Below are 20,185 nucleotides of genomic sequence, written 5' to 3'. Positions count from 1 at the left end.
TACTCAATAATTACTAAGATCATCTTAAGATTTTCTTAAGAACCCATTGATAAAGATGGTCTAATATATTAACATGATGTAAACCTGCCACGAGACTGGCAATTCCCCTATGTAAACCTGCCAGTGGCCGTGCCTCGAACCCTAGTGGCGGAAGTCACAGCTGTGACCCCTTTACCACAAGGCCACAAGACCTCTATTCGTAAGTCAACTAAATCAGGTTGCCATTGGATGGCCTTTATTTAATAATTCAGCTGATTGGTTGGGAGCTACTTTCTAACATCTTTGGATCGAATCTTGTCGGGTCAGTTAATTTTAGAAGTTGAAGAATAAAGATAAAATAAATGGGACCGACCTCATTGAAGAATCCAACTAACTTACACCCAACTCACACAATCTCGGTCTATTAATAACGCCCAAAGACCAAACCAAAGACCAAAAACATTAAAAAAAAAAAAAAAACCTTAGATAACAAAGTTGTGTCTCTCTGAACCAGAAAGATAAGACAAAAAGGAGATCAATGGAGGAAGAATACATAAGAGTAATAAACATAACAATTATTGGAGTAATCTCATGGGGTCTCATTTTCATCCTCATAAGACGAATTTTCGCAAACTACTCTTTCGACTTCAGCACTCGTATAGTCTCGACGCTTCACGCAACAACTGCTGTCGTTTTAGCAACTCTCTCGATTCAAGATTGGTCTTGTCCTGTTTGTCCCATTGCTTCAACGTCATCTCTCCGGCAGATGGAAACGTTGGCGTTTTCATTGTCATACATGATCTATGATCTCATATGTAGCCACTTTGATCAAGTCATTAGCATTGATAATGCTGTTCATCATTCTGTTTGCATTCTTGGTTTTGTAGCTGGACTTTTCTACCAAAAGGTATTCTTCGATCCCCACTTTTATTTTGTTTTAAATGGTAACTTGTAGGCTTGTAAATTATATACTATGAAATTTTGGATCTTAGTTAAGTAGAAACTTATTTTGTTGTGAATTTATGGTGGATTTAAAGTGTGGATCCGAGATGGTGGCAGCACTTTGGATAACAGAGATCTCGAGTCCGTTTCTTCACCTCAGGGAGATTCTTAAAGAGATTGGTTATAGAGACACCGACCTAAATCTTGCAGCCGATGTGAGTAATTTACATACACATACATAGTTTTTAATGAATTATAATCAGTAGTTATTTAGTAATCCTTAGCAGAACACTTAATGAACTAGAATTAGTATTAACATTGAACTTGAGTTAATCTAAATCAAGAGATGTTAATTATAAAATTGTTAGAGATCAAATTTTAATGAGTTAGCTACCATGTGGAAAAAAGAAATCAGAACTATCATTTCTAGGAATATAGTTATCTAAACCGTACACGTTAAGTTAAACATAGTCAAATCTTGCAAGTTTTGTAAAAATCTCTACATTATGGCTACGTAAATACGTAATCGAATATTATTGTTCATGAGAAGTACGTAAATCTGGACATGTTCTCTAAAAGATTTCTAATATTATGGCGGTAGAATTAATTAAGTAATAATAATAATAATTTTGTGTAGGTGTGTTTTGCAACAATTTTCTCGTTGGCCAGAATGGTGGGTGGACCTTACCTAGTTTACGTAACAATATCAGCTGATAATCCCATCCTCATCAAGGTACGTATATCTTAATATATGAATATGTTTTGGTCTTTACTTATTATCATTTCATCAATTACTCTATATAATAGTTTTATAAATATGTGAAACTTTTCAAAGGCCGCTATATTGTTGTAGAAATGAAAATTCTGTTTAGAAAAGTTTGTATAATATCCGATTGCATACTTCATGATCATAAATTTCATTTGAGATAATATAACATATAATTTTTTGTTTGTTCTTATTTTAGGCAATGGCGTTGGGATTACAACTTGTGAGCGCATTCTGGTTCTATAAAATCCTCAAAATGATGAGATACAAATTTATCAAAAGATCAATGTCCAACCAAAAATCTACTTAGTTAAAATTCCAAATATTCTATCATATATATTATTTGACTCATATGCTTTTTCAGTTTTTCTATATGTAAATTAAATGTGAGGAATCCAAAGAAATGACTTAAACTTATAAATAAAAGATATGAAAATCCATAACATTTTATTAGTTAGAAGTTACTTGTCAGATATCATTCCAAAGGAATATATAATTAATCCAGAAATAGGATTTGTTTCTAGATAAATATTGAACCCAACAAAAAAATTCATTGAAAAAAGGTCAAAGTGAAAAAAAAAAAAAAAAAACTCATGAATTAGTTGTGCTATATTAACTTATTAAGTCATTTTTCTTTAGCCAAAAAAGGAAGAAGAATGTAATAAATTTGTAATGAGTTATATTCTTTAAAACAAATTAATTTTAAAAACTACTTTGACATATATTTTGAGAGCCGAGATACTTTTCCCATAATTCATGTCAAATTTGCAGAAAATCTTTTGATAAGGATCACTTGTAATATTTGTTGACATATATAAACAACTGTAAACTTCTGTCTTTGTCAGAATCACAAGTAAACTAAAAAGAAAGGTAGAAAATCCATTATAAAAAGAAAGTAAAGCATAATAGTGGAAAGAAATCTTCTACCAAATCATGGTTATTGACGGTTTATATATCAATCAATTATTAATTTAGAATATACTAGAAGAATGTTTTCAATATAAACTACACGTTAGACGCTCATTTCAGTTCTGTTGGACGATACATATTCATTTTTAAGTAAAGTGGAAGCTAATTTCAGAAAGGAATTTTACTCAGATGTTATATATTTTTGGTGAAATGATCAGAAACATACAGATTTTTTTTTATTACTATCATATTTCGGGTATATTTTTTGTACCCAGTGTGCCCCTGTTAAACGTTACAGGAAAAAACGTAATTACAAAGAATGTCATTGCCACGTCGGCAAAGCCTCGTCGCCACGTCAGAAATCGCTGACGTGTATTAATGAACTCAGCCGTAAAGCGATACAGCGACAGTGACAGCTGGGTTACGGTATGTTGCGGCTGTTTACGGAAAATGGCTGAGTTATGAGCACACGGCTTACTTACGAGTATAACCCAACCATTAGTTACGGCTGAGTTAATGAAATATGTCTGAGTTATGAGAAAAGAGCTGACTTTCGAGCATAACCAAGCCTAAGTTACGGCTGAGTTTTCACCCGATGGTTGATTTGTCAAAATTTTGGATGAGTTATTGCTTCAACACAGCTGAGTTAACTTTTTCCAGTTGGCTGAGTTATCAAAGACAGCTTAGTTATGGGATGTCGTTACGGCTGATTTATGCTTGAGTGGCATAAATCAGCCGTAATGAGCTGAATTAACGGAAAAATCTGCCTAATTACGGCTGACTTAGTAGCGAAAGATTAATTACTAGAATAGCATGCAATTACAGCCGACTTATTAAACGATACGGCTGAGTTAAAGATTTTCGGTTGAGTTACGACATTAAACGGCTGAATTTGGCTGCATTTTTTTTTTGTTTTTTAATTACTGTAATAGTATTCCTGTTGCGACTGACTTAAAATTTTGTTTGATGGCTGGTTTAATTCGGCTGATTTATATTTCGTTTGGTGGCTTACTTGCCACTTCATCAATTAAAAAATTACTTCGGATGCAACATTTCATGTCATCATTCCATGTCATCATCATCAAAAGAAATACGAAAGGTCTTTTCTATTCGTCTTCTTCTTCATTGTGTCGATCTTCACCAGTGTTTTTTACATCACCAGAACTTAAATTTTACTCGACTCGTCATCGTCTTACTTCTTCATTTTCGTTCTTCCTTATACATAATCATCACGTGAAATTCCTTATACTTCTTCATTTTCGTTCTTCCTTATACATAATCATACAAACCTAAAGCTTAATCAACCCCATACATAATCATCACGAGAACTCAAAAGCATAAATAGTTAGTACAAAAGACAATCACATGTTCGAAATCCTAATAATTTACATATCATCATAATGTATCAATCAAGAATTAAACGCACCAAGCAGATCATGAGCCTCATCATAGATCTATGTTACCATCTTAACCCGTATAGTCTGAATATTAGCATCACAGATGCCATCAAAACTTACACCAAGCGCTAGACATTCAACAAATTTCAACGCGTACACGCCACAGTCTCCAACTTGATCGTTATGAGGGACCCTTGATTTTTTCCTCCTTATGAATGAAAATTGCTCGAACCTAGGTGGATAGATTTCAGCAGGAATTAGTTGGTTCATTATCCGAGGAATCATCCTCGTAAACGGCCTACAACCCACCAGCACATATAATTCACTTTCCTTGGTTTGATGCCCCACGATGCTATCATAGCAATCAATGTGCCCCTTAATCATGTCCACGTCCAGCGCCACCCAGTGATTGCCTCCGATTTGGTGAATTATATACAAGTGATCCACATCTTCTATCCACTTCATATCTGTCTTCTGATCTTCTGGCAGCAAACCGTTTACCAACTTCTCATAAGCGGTGCCAGCGAATGTAAACCTCTGGGGTTTTATCTTGAACTGGTCATACTCTTTACCCATATAGCTCATGAACCACAGGTCTATAAACGCAATGCGTTTGGTGTGGAATGGGTAGGGATCTCGCGTGATGAACCTGTTCCTAAGAACTCTCAAATACGCTGAAATATGCTGCAAAAAAAGACAAAAAAAAACAACAAAACAACTCAGACAAAACATAACAATAACTCAGCCATAATGTAGAAAAACACACCAATAATTCAGCCATAATTTAGAGAAAAAATCATAACAATAACTCAGCCATAATGTAGAAAAAGCTCAGCAAAACACACAAATAACTCAGTCAAAACACACCAATAACTCAGCCATAATGTTATACTTACGTCATCGTACAACCATCCATATTTTGGCTCTGGCCACTCCTTCCTTTTGATGATGAGAATCTTGTAGAAATCAACAGTGTTTGTTGCCCTGCCCAATGGGAGATGCCTAACAGATAAACACAAGTTAATATACACAAATAGTGTAAACAAGCTGTAATTAACAAGGTTAAAAGGTATAAAGGGTCATACCTGAATGGGGCCATCATTTCCTTCAGTTTCTGCAATTTGGCCGGATCAACTGGTGACAGAGGATCATAAATTCCAGCTGAAGGTAGACAATTCTTCCTCAAGCACGTCAGTCCGTTGTCTTCGATATAAGGAAATATCCATTCTGAGACATTAGAGAGTGGATTCAATGTACTCCCATCCGGAGACAGCTTGACACTCTCCTTCCTTAGAGCTTTGATTCTTTCAATCTTTATCTTTTCCTCTTCATCATCCTCGGACTCAGGTAACGTGCGCGCATTTTCAGTCATCAACTGGTCTGTGACCTCATATACGTCATTGTCACCTTCAATGCCAGCGTTTTCCAATGCTTCCTCATCTTTATCGGGGACATCAGCAGCTTCTTTCTTCACATCAAGAGCTGCTCCTCCCTCCACCAGAGCAGGAGGTAGTTTCCGTACCACCTTTTTAACCGATGTAGAAGCAGGCTTTTTACCTCTTCTACTTCTGACTGCTGCCTGCTCTTTGAGGGCCGTATCTTTGACAGGCTTATCTTTACCGAGATTCTTTTTTCCCGCTGTGATTTTCGCTGTGTTAATTTTCCTCGTGCGTAATCTGCTAATCAAAGGAGACGTCTCTATGAAATCAATAGCAAAGTTTCCATCAATGGCCTTAGCAAATTCTTTTTACAGATTCTTATTGACACCAGCAATACCAATGTCCTTCTCAACATCGACAGTATCCTTCGCCTGAATAAACGTTATGATAACTCAGTCGTAAGATAATTATAACTCAACCTTAAGGTGATTAATATAATGATAACTCAGTCATAATGTGATTAAGATAATAATAACTCAGCCATAAGGTGATTAAGATAATGATAACTCAGCTACAAGGTTATTAAGATAATAATAACCCAGCCGCAGTGTATTTATACATATGTCTGGCACTGTTAGCTTACCAAAGGACTAGTAACAGACTGGTTTTGTGGAGGTTTCGCTCGCCCTTTTGGTGTTGCTTTTTCTTTTCAATTCAGCAAAAAGTCGACTTGTGAAAGCTTTTCGAGCAGATCTGTTTGTTTGAATGCTGAGTTTTCCTCAGAGTTTTCACCAGATTTCCCTGCCCCCTGCTCCATGACATTCAGACGCTCTTTCAGCTGTTTCAACTCCTTCTCCATATATCCAAACTTTGCATCCATCCTCGCTTCTACTCTATCTCCAATCACTTTCTCCAGATTTGAAGACACTTCTTTGATGCTTGTATCGATGGTGTTAACCTTGAGTTTAATTGATTCACCATATCCACGACTGTTTTAACAGACACATCTTCCAGAACATCGTCTTCTGCACTACCACCCTGCAACACATACACAAAAATGCATAAACAAGCTACATCTCTTTCATAAGATTCACCACCCTCACGTTTTCCACCAATTCACTTACATTTCTTTCTTTCTTCTTCTTCTTCTTCTTCTTTTCTGCATCTTCTTCACCAGATTCAACACCCTCACTGTTGATCACATCCTTGGTCGATGGGACATTATGGACTTTCTGCCTCTTTGCAGGAGATTCAGACTCACCCGCTGCATTAGAATTTACATTTTTCTTCTTCTTCTCAGTCTTCTTCACATCCCATTAACCTTTAACAAACTTATCTTCATGTATGTCTCGGATCAAATTATCAAGTGTTGGGTCTTCTTCTTCATCTGGCCACGTATGAAATAGCTCTCTTACATCATCCTTCATAACCATTTTACGCACACGCATCTATAACATAAGAGATTATAAAACCCATTAGTAAGTTTAAACTGAATCATTAATAAGTATAACTCAGACATCACTAACCATCACTAATATAACATAAGAGATTATAAAACCCATTAGTAAGTTTAAACTGAATCATTAATAAGTATAACTCATAACTCAGTCATCACAAACGGTAACTCAGCCATCACAAAATATAACTCAGCCATCACTAAAACATAACTCAGTCAGTAACTATCATAACATAGCCAAAACCTTACCTCACCATGCGCTTTGATATCTTCAGCAATGGTCAACATCTTTATAGAACTAACAAGGGCTTCAAATGCTGACCGACCCTATGGATAAGTGGTCATGGCTTCTTCATCAAAAACTCTTTCGCACTTTCAAATGGCATTCTAGAGTTATGATGCAAGCCATAAAGTCCAATGGCTTGAAGAGTCAACAGTCCCAACCACTTACGCTTTTCAGGAGTCCATTTTTGGTACACTAATAATCCTGCCCTCAGTTCATCTAACTTTGGACCTTCACCACCAGGCACATTCAATTCACTGAAAAACGCTTTGTAGTCAATTTAGGTTCAAACTTTTCTATAGGGATTGAATCTGTGTTTAACCCCGTGATATAACCAAATTCATTCAAGCCAAACCTGATAGGTTGACCACCAACCAGAAACCAAATCTCCTTCTTATGTATTCTTAACTGTCTACACAGTAGAAAATGTACAGTCTTACCAGACCACACGAATTGGCTTTCAGCTAGCTTAGCAACTATTCCAACAGGTGACCCCTTCATTTCATTCCACGCATCTTTTCCTATTGATTCTATAATCACAGAGACATCTCCCATCTTGATATTGTGATTAATCGCTTTATTCTCCAGATGAGACTTCCCTTCTACGTAAAGTCTTGGAGGGTAATCCCTTGGTTGTTCTTCAGAAATAACTTTAGCCATCTGATAAACCATAAATCAGCCGTAAGCTTACATTAACTCAGCCACAACATAAAATAAACTCAGCCACAATATAAAACAAACTCAGTCACAGATGCATTGATAAACCATAACTCAGCCGTAAGCATAAAGTAACTTAGCCACAACATAAAACAAACTCAGCCACAGATGCATTGATAAATCATAAATCAGTCGTAAAGCATACAATAACTAAGCCATCGAATCGAATAGATATAACAAATCAGCCACCATATGTAAATCAACGACGGCGAAAATCAGCCGTCGATAAAAACCCTCAATTTCTTGGCGATAGTTTTCGGAAAACTGTTTCAATCACGGGAATCACTTGCAATTGAAATTAGATGCCGAATTAATGTCGGAAAATTCAAAATAAAGTTTCGAATCATACCTTAAACAAGGTCCCGACTTGAGTTGAGACGACGAAGTAAAAGGTCCCGACTTTAGGGAAATGCGACAGAGAGAACGATAAAGTTGAAAGTTTTGGCCGGAAGAGAGTTTAGGGAAAGAGAAGCGACAAAAGATTAGGGTTTCTTTGTCTTTGTCTTCGTCGGAATCGCCGAGTGAAGAAAGACAGTTTTTTTTTTGTTTTCGCGGATGAACAGTAACAAAGAGAGAAACCGAAAGGATCCTCTTAATGACGTTAATGACGTGGCTTTAATTTGTTTTTCTCTAAATGACGTGGATTATCTTAATTTTCGTTAATCATTTCTTAACTAAAAAAAGAATTAAAAAATCTTAATCAAAAAAACTAATCAAGGGTGTTAATTATAATTACACAAGAACGCTAAAGATATGAGTAATTTTTAAAAAATGTATGATATTCTATTAATATTCCAACTTTTCTATAACATCTGAGTAAATTTTACTTTCAAAAATGGGAATGGAGGTATCCACTATCCACTGCTAATTAGTGTACAAACATCTTCTCGGCGTAATGTATCATGCTAGCAGCAAAGAGTTTTAGAGGGCTTCAAACATCCAACAGTTCGAATCGAGCTTAGTCTGTTCCAGACTTCCAGCTACAGTTTTTCGAGTCGGGTGTAGGATCATGCTTTTATCTATGTACAAGATGCATCCATCGGTTCTTTAGAAAAACAAATTTTTACTAGATTTTAACCTGCGGTACACCGCGGGATGATTTATTTTTAAAGTTAGTATAAAGATATTTTGTAAATTGTATCTCCTTATATAATATTTATACTTTATAATTGTTATTAAATAACGGTATACCACGAGTCCACGAGACAATTGTTAATAAACTGAGGATTTAACCCGTATTAAAGCGACATGTTAATGATATTTATAAATATTGATTAAAATTTGTCTGCCATATAAACCCGTTCCGAAATATAACCCGTTTCGTAATTTTTTAACCCGTCCCGTAATTTGTTTTTATTATAAAATTTAATTATTATTTATTATATATAAAATTTTACAAATCATATCATTCTCTAAGTCATTTATATTTTAATAAACTGAATATTTAATCTGTATTAATGCGGCATGTTAATGATATTTTAAAATCTTATAAATATAGATTCAAACTCGTCTACCATATAACTTTGTTCTGAAATATAACTTGTCATGTAAGTTCTTAACCCGTCCCTGATTTGTTTCTAAAAGTAGTGATGTTTAAAATTTAACGATTATTTATTATATATAAAATTTTGCAAATTGTATCATTTTCTAAGATATTTATATTTTATAGTTTACAATTGTTATTAAGTAACATTATACTACGGGAAAATTTTTTATTTTATACAATCTTTTCTAAATGAGATTCATTTAATATGTCTAATATTTGTGGTATTAATAAAAAATTAAGGATTTAATCCGTATTGAAGCGGCGGATTAATGATATTTTAATCTTTTTATTATTTTGATTCAAAAACCTGTCCCGCCAAACCCGTCCCGCCAAAAAACTCATTTATTTTATTAATGTTGATCTTATTTATGTTATGATTGTGAATCATTGTCTAAATATTTTAATCGATGTAGAACGTTGAACACACATTTTCGTCAATTGGATAATATATGTCCGTTTTTTAAATTTCGAATCACAGTAAATTAATTTTTTTTACTTTATGTATTATATGATGATTCAAAACAGTGAAAAACAAATCAAACAATGATGATAGGTGAATCATAATTCTAAATCTTAATCAAATCTTCTAAATATCTAAATTATTAAATATGGAAATATCCGGTGTATGAGTTGGGCTAAATATACGCAACCCAACAAACTAGTATAGATATGCATGTATCGCTGTAAATTAGATTTAACGATGTTAGTCTGATGATACTATGTGGATATTACATAAAATAAATGTAAAGACTAGATCCGTCATTTGTCAATCCATAATATCTTCTATTTACATTACTATTTGTTCGAAAAATTGCTTTATATATATATATATATATATATATATATATATATTATTAGTATAAATTGGAGAAAACTATTGGCTTTAGAAACTATTTACAATGAAATGCCATTGCGTTAATTGTTAAGATTTGTAGAATTAAATGGAAGATTTTAAGATTAGAAATCGTTGCCCAAATCTCTTTAGATATTCTCGATTCTTTCTTACTATAATCTAGAATAATTATAATAAGCTGAACAAATTACTCCCTTATAACTATGTTTCCAACTAAAAATATATTGTTAGATATGATTTTAAAGATATAATGTAACTATTGATAGATAATCAATTTCGTAAATGTGAAATTTCCTAATTTTATATCATATTGGTAAAAAATAAAATAAAAATAAAAATCGGTTATTAGTTATCAATTAATTCGATGCAAAAGGTTTTAAAATAAACCTCAAAGATTTCAAAAATCTCTCAACAATAAATTTGAGTAAATATTGATTTTTGAAAAAATATTTTGGAAAAACAATAAATTTTCTTAAATAAAAGAATCGGTAATTACACACATAATCATTTATGGTTCTATTTTCTTAGTTTCTAAATAATTTCATTTATAACAAAATATGATTAATGTGATACCTAAAATCCCGAATTAAAAGCAAAATATAAACTAATTATAACAAACAATCTGTACAAATGGCATATTCCTTGCAACATATCAAGTGCTCTTGTGCTAAAGCTGATAGCAAGAGAGTTAGGAAGGCAAAGATGGCCCATCAGAGGAGAGACTGGATTTCTTTAGTTGTGGAGGTATTGATTGATTTGATTTCTTTAGTTGTGCTTGTGTTTACTTATTTGATGTCTAAATTGTATTGGAAGTAGGAGGAGATCAGCATCCGAGACTTTGTTTAAAAGGAGCTTGCTTTATATGGTAGGACTACCATTAGAAGTTGTATCCCCTTTATGGTAGATGGGTTTAAGCTCTACCAAAAAACGACCATATATACCTTAATAGAGAAGAGAATGTATAATGAACTAATTGTATACACTGTGACTGGTTTGGTTGCACAAGAAACAACTTACAGTCATAGCCCATCTTCTCTTTGCAATATCATTAGAATGGTGCAAAATTTGGTCGGCAAGAACTATGTCAATTTGCTTGTAGCAGCAAGAGGCATATATTTGGTACGAGATATACGGTAAGTGGGTTTATCTAAACTTTTATTTCAACTAAACATTTTGCTTTTCTAAATTCGTAGATATGAAATTGCTAATGATTTTGCTTAATGTGTTTAAACTCTTAGATATGAAATTATTCATTCAACATATATATAGTAAACCAAAATCTCATTATTCCATTGAAAACAATTATCTATATAATCCTAGATAGTACTCTTTTAAAATTACAATTAAAAAATCTTCAAACTTACACATTCACAAATCGTTACTTACTCAAATGTATGTTTTCCCAATCTAATTGTTTAAATTCAAAACCTAAAAAATGCTTATTGTAAACAATATGATATATAGATATAGATGTCTTCAAAAACATACTATTTTAATCGTTTATAACTATAGATAATCATCAAAAAATTTACACTATAATTTTAAAATAACATATAGTCCAGCTGTGTACCGCAGATCATATCCTAGTTTTTAAGTAAAGTGGAAGCTATATTTCAAAAATTGGTATTCACTGCTAATTAGAGTACAAACATCTTCTCGACGTAATGTATCATGTTAGCAGCTACAATTCCAGAGAATTTTAGAGGGCTTCGTACTTTCAACGGTTCGAATCAAGCTTAGCATGTTCTAGGCTTCCAGCTACAGTGTTTTGAGTCAGGTGTCAAAATCAATTCTTATATACACCGTCCCAAGATGCATCCGTCAGTTCATAAAAAAAACGTATTCTTATATGCATGTATCGCTCTAAATTAGAGTTCATTATGTTAGTCTGATGATACTACGAGGATATTACGTAGAATAAATGTAAAGCTAGATCTGTCATTTGTTAATCCCTAATATCTTCTATTTACATTACTATTTTGTTCAAAATATTGCTAGGTACTAGTCGGGCGTTTGGTATGGACCTATCAATTAATCGGAAAATCGAGTTAAAATCAAGGATTAATCGGGGGCTATTAATTTTAAAGTTATTTTAATGTTTTAAAAGTATTCAAATCCATTATAATTAAGTTTTTATATAATTTTTTTTTCAAAATTGCAATAAACATAAAAATATTTTTTCCAGACAAAATTGTATGATTTTTCTAATAACACATCACAAACTCTCAATCTAAATGTGTGAATAACAAAAAGAAAAATTTTACACTTGTAATCTAAAAATAATCGAGGTATGTAAGATTAAACAGGGAGTAATCATAGTAGGCGGGAGTAATCGGATTAGACGAATAGTAATCGGATCGAGGCGGATAAGGTGAGTCTAGCGACTAAGCGGAGAGTAATCAAAACTAGACGAGAATTTTAAGAACAAGGCTATATTTTCCCTAATCTAATAATATCATTCAGTCATAATATATATGGTATCAGAGCAAAGTTATACCTAAACCTTAATTTTTTTATTGGCTGCTACTTTCTTTTTCAACATTTTCTTCTTCTCTTCAACAATGTCTAACAGTCTCCGGCCAGCAACATCGAGACTATCACTATTTATCATTCTCAAAGTTTTCTCAACGTAAATATGACCAACGTGACAAAGCTCAACTGAAACAATTTTCTCATGTGGAGCCGCCAGGTTCATGCTCTACTTGATGGATATGATCTTGCCAGCTACATTGATGGATCAGTCATTGCGTCGCCTCCCACTCAAACCACTGCTGGTGTTGTCACCACCAACACTGCCTACACTTTTTGGAAGAGACAACATAGGTTTATTTACAGCGCTCTCTTAAGGGCAATCTCCACCTCTGTTCAGTCGTTGCTCTCCAAAGCTAACAACACGGCTGAGGTATGGACTACTCTCTCTGAAATGTATGCCACACCAAGACGTGGACACATCTTTCAACTGGGACACCAAATCAAAAAATAGACTAACGGCACCAAGTCCATCGACGAATACTTTCAAGGCTTCACTGCTCGGTTTGATTAACTTGCTTTACTTGGCAAATCTATGGATCATGAAGATAAGATTGAGTTAATCTTAGCAAGCTTACCGAATGACTACAAACAAATTGTAAATCAGACTGAAGGTAGGGATTCTCTTCCGTCCCTCACAGAGCTAAGTCCATGAAAAACTACTGAATTATGAAAGTAAGTTTCAGGCTAAACGACAGACACCAATCAGCTAGCATGATGAGTACACACAAGAATGTCGATAGATATCTAACCTTTACATATATACACTACATATTATATGTGAGGATATATAGATTGATTTCTTTTTAGCTTGTGATTACACGTTGGGATGCGAACAAAAATTGAACAAACGGTTTTGGTTGATTCAAAACTAAGTTTAAGAAAGTTTGGGCTATTGGCCCATAATCTCCTTCCGTCTAAACTAAACCCAAAACGATTTTTGTTTTATGATGATGTTTCGGCAGGTTTTTAGTAAATTTTTGGTAAATTTCCTTTTGGTTTAGTTACAATATATTCAGGTTAGGATGGATTTCTGGTTTAACTTTTTAATTTCAAACTTATTTAAATCAATACGGTTGTGTTTCTTTATTGAATTGGGTTTATAAGTTGGTTCGGGTTTTAGATTGATTAATTTCGATTTTGAACCACCAGTTAGTGGATTCTATGAGAAGATGATGGAAATATGGATTGCAACATATTTTAGTTTTTTGGTGTATAGCACCGTGCATTAAGTTTTTTTTTTTTTTTTTTTTGTGTAGGTAAAATAAAGGATCATTTGCAAAAGTAGCCAATTTTTACAAAGTATATATAAATGTCGACAAACTCCTTCGTTGCTGCATTTGGACGCGCCGGGAAAAAGATTAGACAGGGCTTACGTTGCGAACGTAAAAAGAAAAGAGATTAGTTGCATAAGATTTTTTTTCTTTAATTCATTTTTTCGATAATATTATTTGCACACCCCATCAAATTTTCTTGCTAGTAATTGTTCGCCCTTCTTCTTGATTTCAATCCTCGTACACACCAACCATTGCTTCTCCTACACTCCTTCAATGCTGCAAGGAACAGAGGGATGCTCTTCTGGAATTCAAAGATGAGTTTCCAATCGTCGGTATAACACAAGTGCTAATTACCAAATTGTTAAGCTCAAGGAACAAGTGAGTGTTGTTTTGGGGAGGGTGTGATGCATTAGCAAGCATTCATTACCTAAGCAAACTCAGAAAACACAATTGCAAACGCAGTCGCATTTGTACAAAAAACATCACCAGATGAATGGCAAATCATTAATAAGAGAGAATACTGAGTTTCGGTACAAGGCATAAGCCCGAAATGCAATCAATCAAGAGAAGAAAAAAATCGAAACATAAATCCAGTAGCATCCACGATTAAGAAAAGCAAACAAAGGACAAGAATTAGACGGCCTTAGAAGCTTCGGGGATAGCAAAGGAAGATTAGAAAACAAACACCAAGCAGAAACATAATAATTGCATAACTTAAGAATACTGAAAAAAGAAACCACAAACTTAGGTCTCCTTCTGTTCTTCAGCAGGCTTTGGTGCTGCTGCTTCTTTGATCTCCTCCGGACTTTCGTCCTGATTAATCATCAAAAGTAACACAACAGACTCAGATCAAGATAAGGAGGCACATGAGAGTATTATCATAATGCAAAACTAAACAATGTGTGTGCACAATTCCATTTGATTTCAAAGCTTATGAACAATGTGTGTGCACAATTCCAGCATCTACACCAAATCATGAGCCACCACTAAGGCTATCCATCATATCCATTATCAGCAATGAACTATGTTGGTGGACAATTCCAAAACTTTTCTATCATACCCATTATCAGCAGTTTCTAGTTTTACTGAAGCAAAGAACAGGTTCGTTTCAACGGATCAAAGATTCGTTACCTGCATATCAGAAGTCCAGAGAGTAAGATTGTCACGAAGAAGCTGCATGATCAAGGTACTGTCCTTGTAAGACTCCTCTCCAAGAGTATCCAACTCAGCAATGGCTTCATCAAACGCCTGTTATATCCCAATATCAATACACATAGAGTACCAACACAATGACTCAAACCCAAATAGATCACAAATCTTTCATCACCTGCTTAGCGAGATTACAAGCACGGTCAGGAGAATTAAGAATCTCATAGTAAAACACAGAGAAGTTCAAAGCCAAACCAAGACGAATCGGATGCGTTGGAGCCAATTCAGAATTAGCAATATCCTACAATAGAACAGATCCACAAAGACGTAATAATCATGATTTGACCTAGAAACTCAAAACCATAGATCCAACAAATTCCAGATCGGAGAATAACCTGAGCGGCTTTGTAAGCGGTGAGAGTATGTTCAGCAGCATCTTTCCTCTCTTGACCAGTCTTAAACTCAGCCAAATACCTATGATAATCTCCCTTCATCTTAAGGTAAAAAACCTTTGAATCTCCATTAGCAGAAGCTGGAACAAGTCTAGTATCAAGAAGCTTAAGAATACCGTCACAGATTTTCGATAACTCAGATTCGATCTTGCTTCTGTAATCACGGATCGTGGTTACATGGTCATCGTTACCACGACTCTCTTCCTTTTGTTCAATGGAAGAGATGATTCTCCAGGAAGCACGACGAGCGCCGATTACGTTTTTGTAAGCGACGGAGAGGAGATTACGTTCTTCGACGGTGAGTTCGTCTTTGTCGACGGCTTCAGCGACTTTTTCCATGAATTCAACCATTTCTTCGTAACGTTCCGCTTGTTCAGCGAGCTTTGCGAGGTAAACGAACTCTTCCCTCGCCGAGGATGATGCTGGTGGTGCCGCCATTAGAGATCGGAGATTGAAGGATTCAGATCTGAGAGAGATTGAGAAAGAGAGATATTTTTTTTTTTTTTTTCGAATTTCGATTTTTTTTTTGTTGATGTCTAAAATATATTTTTGCTTTATTGTTTTTTTTTTTTTTTTTGGGTGTGAGTGGGGAGCGACGATTGCGAAAGGAGATGGAAGGAGAACCGTTGGATTAAATGTGTACACGGGAATTTTCAATATCTCTTTTGCCTTTTCTGATACTTTTTGGGTCGGTTTTATGTAAAAAAAAAAGATAACTTTTTTTAATGGGCCTTTTGGTCTATGTTGACGTTTAGGTCTCACGATAAATAATATGATAAATGAAGATTTTCACTAGAGCAATCATAATGGATTAAATTTCAACAATTCAAAAAGATATCAACCGGGAGATGTGTTTTTAGTCAAGTGGTTAAGTCCACTTGACTCCGCCTTCTCCACCGGAGTTTGACTCCAGTAAGTCGCGTTATCCCGCGTAGTAGGGATTGGCTATGGATCGGACCTTCTCGATCTAAAGATGTCAAAAAAAAAAAAAAAAAAACATATGAACCCATTCCGTTGTTATGGAAATCCAAAAATTATTTGATGTAGGTCCTATCCTTTGAATTGTTGTTTCGATCCTTTCGATGGTTCGGTCCCATCCTCCAAGTCTCATCCTACAAGTGAAGGTCCTGAAAACCTTCACATACATTTATGCATATCTATCAACTTTCTAAATGAAGAGGATATGTTGGATGCGGTATGGAAACGTATGGAGCTGAGTTGGATGGCCATTTCATCAACGTAGAAATTGCTCGAGGAAGCTTCTACAAGTTTGCATGAGGAATCCAGATTGAGTGGTCTATCTTAGGTTATAGAACGACAATGACTTCTTTTTTTTTTTTTTTTTTATAACCGAGTGTCCTGGCCCCACCGAGGTGGTCCAGACTAGAGACCGAACCATTACGGCACGGACGTACACCTGAGGGTGAGTCATGGCCAGGTAACGGTCTTCAGTCTCGGGCGCCAGAGCAAGTCCACATGTAAATTCCCTGGTGGCCACTAGTATGTAGCAAGGGGGAATCGAACCCGGGCGTATTGGGATTACCCCCTCAACCACGAAATCCGTCCTACCACTAACCCACCTTGTAGTGGTTAACGACAATGACTTAGCTTTGAGTCCTTTTTTCATCACCATGTTTGACTCATCTTTCTTTTGAGTTGCAAAACTTTGTTGATCTTGTTCATGGATCTACTCTATTTTTCATGTTCGCTTGTACGTACTTTATTTTTAATTTTATTTTGCAAAAATTGTAAATATTTAAAATTTCGACCTTTTCTTTTTGACAAAGAAAGATCGAAACGAGTTTGAAAGATCAATGATGCATCCATGTGGGAAGTTGTGGAATTTGTTGCATTTCAATTGAAGAGAGTTAGTTGCAAGACTTTTTTCTTTGGATCATTAAAAAAAAATACTATAGTACACTTTTTGCAATTATTGAGAGATTTATAGCTTTTAAAAAATCAGAAGGTCTTTGACTCTTAAATACATACAGTAAAACTTATTTAAATTAGTAGTCGATAAATTAATAATTGTTATAAATTTTTCTATCTTGAATTAGCCATTGTAATATTTAACAAAATTCGATAGAATAATAAAATAATACTCTTAAAAAATCTTATGTAAATATATGGTCTTATCAATATTATAAATTAATAATATGTAAATATATGGGTTTTTTGTTGATCAAAAAAAAAAATCAATATTATAAATTAATAATTATATATATATAAGAATATTTAGTGAAATATGACTCAAATATTGTTTGTTCTTCTTAAATTTGCATTAATTCTTGATATAGTTTATTTCTAATATGTTTACTGCATAAAAAAAATTGGTGTTTTTCCAAGACATAATAATTACTTTTGACTTATAATTGGTTCTACAATAATATTGATTATAACGAAAACACATTTTTCGGATAGAAAAGTTTTAAGAAAAGTACAATTTAGGTAAATTTCTCTATAAATAAATAAATGATCTATAAGATTTATAATTTAAATCTCTTTACATTAACAAAATATCTTACACCCGAAATGGGATTTGGGATCCAAATCCGAATTCAAAATCCCACGAATAAAAAAAGAAACAAAAGCACATATAATTTATAGTGGTTTCATCCTCAACGTGAGAGATACTTTTATTTTCTACCGCTGCTAATTTTACCAAGGTCAAAACGATTTCTGAGAGTTACAAGTTTTTGCAATCTCACATTCTACAACTCTCTATCTTGAGTAATAATTAGAAACGACTATAAATTAATACATATAAATAAAAAGAGAGAGAGAGCGAGAGAGAAATAGAGAATGAAGTCTTTCGCGGCTAAGGCAGAAGAGGGAGTTAAAGGGATAGACGGAAAGCCGGACAGAGTGATCATGCGAAATACAACAATTCTTTCCTTTTCATTTTTCTAACTTTATGACCATTCAAGACTTGTTAACATATATTGGACGATTACTATTTAAAGAACTGGTCAGCTGATTTCGATGAGGCTTTTCCGAACAAAATTGACTTTTGCTTCCATTAAGTGAGCATAGCCCATTAATTTCTTTTTAGGTGAAGTGAACACACCTATGATTAAAATGCTTTAATTAAAATGTTGTCCTGAATGCAAGTGATCATAAATTTAGAGTGCAAGACTACAATATTTGGGTGTGAATTGTTTTCACTTTCCAGTTCATATAATTTTTAAGAAAATATATTCATAATATTTTGTGAAATATTACATAGAAAATGGGAAAACACGTTTCGAAAGCCAACGCTTATCCGCGGGTTCTCTACTTGCTAACATGAATTGTATATGTGAAACTTTAAGAAAGCCGTAGTTAATAGCGAATGATTTCATTACTAATTCGTGTTACAAAAGAATAATTAAAAAGATGACCAAACGAATATATATCAAGTATAAACAAAAAAAAATCTCGTATCTAATGTAATTATGTTATTCAAAACATAGTCGAGCAAGTAGATGTTTTGGGGTCAAACAAAGCCGGTAGCAAATATTTCCTCCCATTCAATCCCTTAGCGTTATAACTCCCACCGGTCGTTGCATCCACAAGTAACTCTCCAGCATAACCAGAATAAGAACCTTTCCCATAGACTCCAGTACAAGCCGATCCAGCTTCAAGCGGTGCCGTTTTAGGCCCTTGGTAATACCCATCTCCAAATGGGTTCGTTGCGGTCCCTGCCAAAAGACTCGCCAAGTTAATCACCATACCGTCTAAACCAACGTCGTTGTTTGGTGCAACAAGTGGTGGGCTTTGTGGTCCGTAAACCGGCGCGTGGAATGGCCACGCGCATTGTCCTGGACATTGTTTCTCTGAGTTCCCGACCCAGATGTAAGCGAATCTTGATCCTTTCTTGCCTGACCCGGAGCCTGACCCGTGTGACCCGCATCGGTTCATGCAAAAGCCTTGGACCGACACGTCAGCTGAGGTCAACACCACGTTCACCGCATAGCTTTGACGGCCTTTAGCGGCCAAGGTTTTGAGGTTTCTCTCTGTTAAAGATTTTCCCATCGAGTATCCTTCGTCGAGTATCTGTTCTCCGAGTGAGAGAGTGAGTCCACGTGTCGTCGTCGTCTTGCTGACGTGGTAATACTTCTCCACCGTCTTCCACCACGTGGCAACCGATGGGTTTTGAGCCATGGTTGATCTCCGGGAAGACGAGAGGGAAGCAACGAAGTCGGTTACGATTGCACGCTGCGACGGTTTAAACTTACCGTACCATATCAGGTTGATGGAGACGTCTCCGGTGAGGAGAGCTCCTTTATGGTACTGAAACGACGTATAATCTTGCGTTTTGTCCGTCCTCGCATCCAAACACACGAACGCAACAGCGAATAATAAGAAGTAACCCATCACAAAAGTCGCCATTTCTCTAATATAGAAGCAACAAAACAAAGAGATCAATAAAGCTTAATTTGATAAGTAAGAAAGAGCTTGGAGGTAGTAAGTAGTGATGTGTATGAGTTTGTGAGTTTATGAGTTTATGAGTTTGTGTTGTGTGCGTTTATATATGAGAAGAAGAGAAGGGTAAAAAGGGAATATAAAAAG

General features: G+C 34.8%; 3 protein-coding genes across 3 annotated transcripts; 1 reads left to right on the top strand and 2 right to left on the bottom strand.

Annotated features, from left to right (window-relative positions):
- The first annotated feature begins 274 nt into the window (after nt 1–274).
- LOC9327224 (transmembrane protein 136) lies at nt 275–2,053 on the top strand. The gene is made up of 4 exons (XM_002893811.2): nt 275–886; nt 1,017–1,136; nt 1,559–1,654; nt 1,887–2,053. The coding sequence occupies exons 1-4, from the start codon at nt 518–520 to the stop codon at nt 1,995–1,997; spliced, it is 696 nt and encodes a 231-aa protein (XP_002893857.1). The 5' UTR covers nt 275–517; the 3' UTR covers nt 1,998–2,053.
- Nucleotides 2,054–14,500: 12,447 nt separating this feature from the next.
- LOC9327223 (14-3-3-like protein GF14 phi) lies at nt 14,501–16,263 on the bottom strand. The gene is made up of 4 exons (XM_002891115.2): nt 15,578–16,263; nt 15,361–15,483; nt 15,165–15,281; nt 14,501–14,846 (listed from the first exon to the last, which is right to left on the bottom strand). Exons 1-4 carry the CDS (start codon nt 16,070–16,072, stop codon nt 14,778–14,780), a joined length of 804 nt encoding a protein of 267 aa, XP_002891161.1. The 5' UTR covers nt 16,073–16,263; the 3' UTR covers nt 14,501–14,777.
- Nucleotides 16,264–18,952: 2,689 nt separating this feature from the next.
- Nucleotides 18,953–20,121, bottom strand: LOC9329918 (protein EXORDIUM-like 1). The gene has a single exon (XM_002891114.2). It carries the CDS (start codon nt 20,003–20,005, stop codon nt 19,076–19,078), a length of 930 nt encoding a protein of 309 aa, XP_002891160.1. The 5' UTR covers nt 20,006–20,121; the 3' UTR covers nt 18,953–19,075.
- Nucleotides 20,122–20,185: the final 64 nt, after the last annotated feature.

The sequence above is a fragment of the Arabidopsis lyrata genome, assembly GCF_000004255.2.
Source record: "Arabidopsis lyrata subsp. lyrata unplaced genomic scaffold ARALYscaffold_1, whole genome shotgun sequence".
Taxonomy (NCBI): domain Eukaryota; kingdom Viridiplantae; phylum Streptophyta; class Magnoliopsida; order Brassicales; family Brassicaceae; genus Arabidopsis; species Arabidopsis lyrata.
The sequence above is the reverse complement of the archived record's forward strand: the minus strand, read 5'-3'. Positions and strand labels throughout refer to the sequence as shown.

Coding starts and splice junctions, on each gene's coding strand:
- LOC9327224 (XM_002893811.2), top strand. CDS start 518: ATGGAGGAAGAATACATAAGAGTAATAAACATAACAATTATTGGAGTA. Junction 1,137..1,558: donor ACCTAAATCTTGCAGCCGAT/GTGAGTAATTTA, acceptor AATTTTGTGTAG/GTGTGTTTTGCAACAATTTT. Junction 1,655..1,886: donor ATAATCCCATCCTCATCAAG/GTACGTATATCT, acceptor TTCTTATTTTAG/GCAATGGCGTTGGGATTACA.
- LOC9327223 (XM_002891115.2), bottom strand. CDS start 16,072: ATGGCGGCACCACCAGCATCATCCTCGGCGAGGGAAGAGTTCGTTTAC. Junction 15,282..15,360: donor CTTGTAATCTCGCTAAGCAG/GTGATGAAAGAT, acceptor GGGATATAACAG/GCGTTTGATGAAGCCATTGC. Junction 14,847..15,164: donor TCTGGACTTCTGATATGCAG/GTAACGAATCTT, acceptor ATGATTAATCAG/GACGAAAGTCCGGAGGAGAT.
- LOC9329918 (XM_002891114.2), bottom strand. CDS start 20,005: ATGGCGACTTTTGTGATGGGTTACTTCTTATTATTCGCTGTTGCGTTC.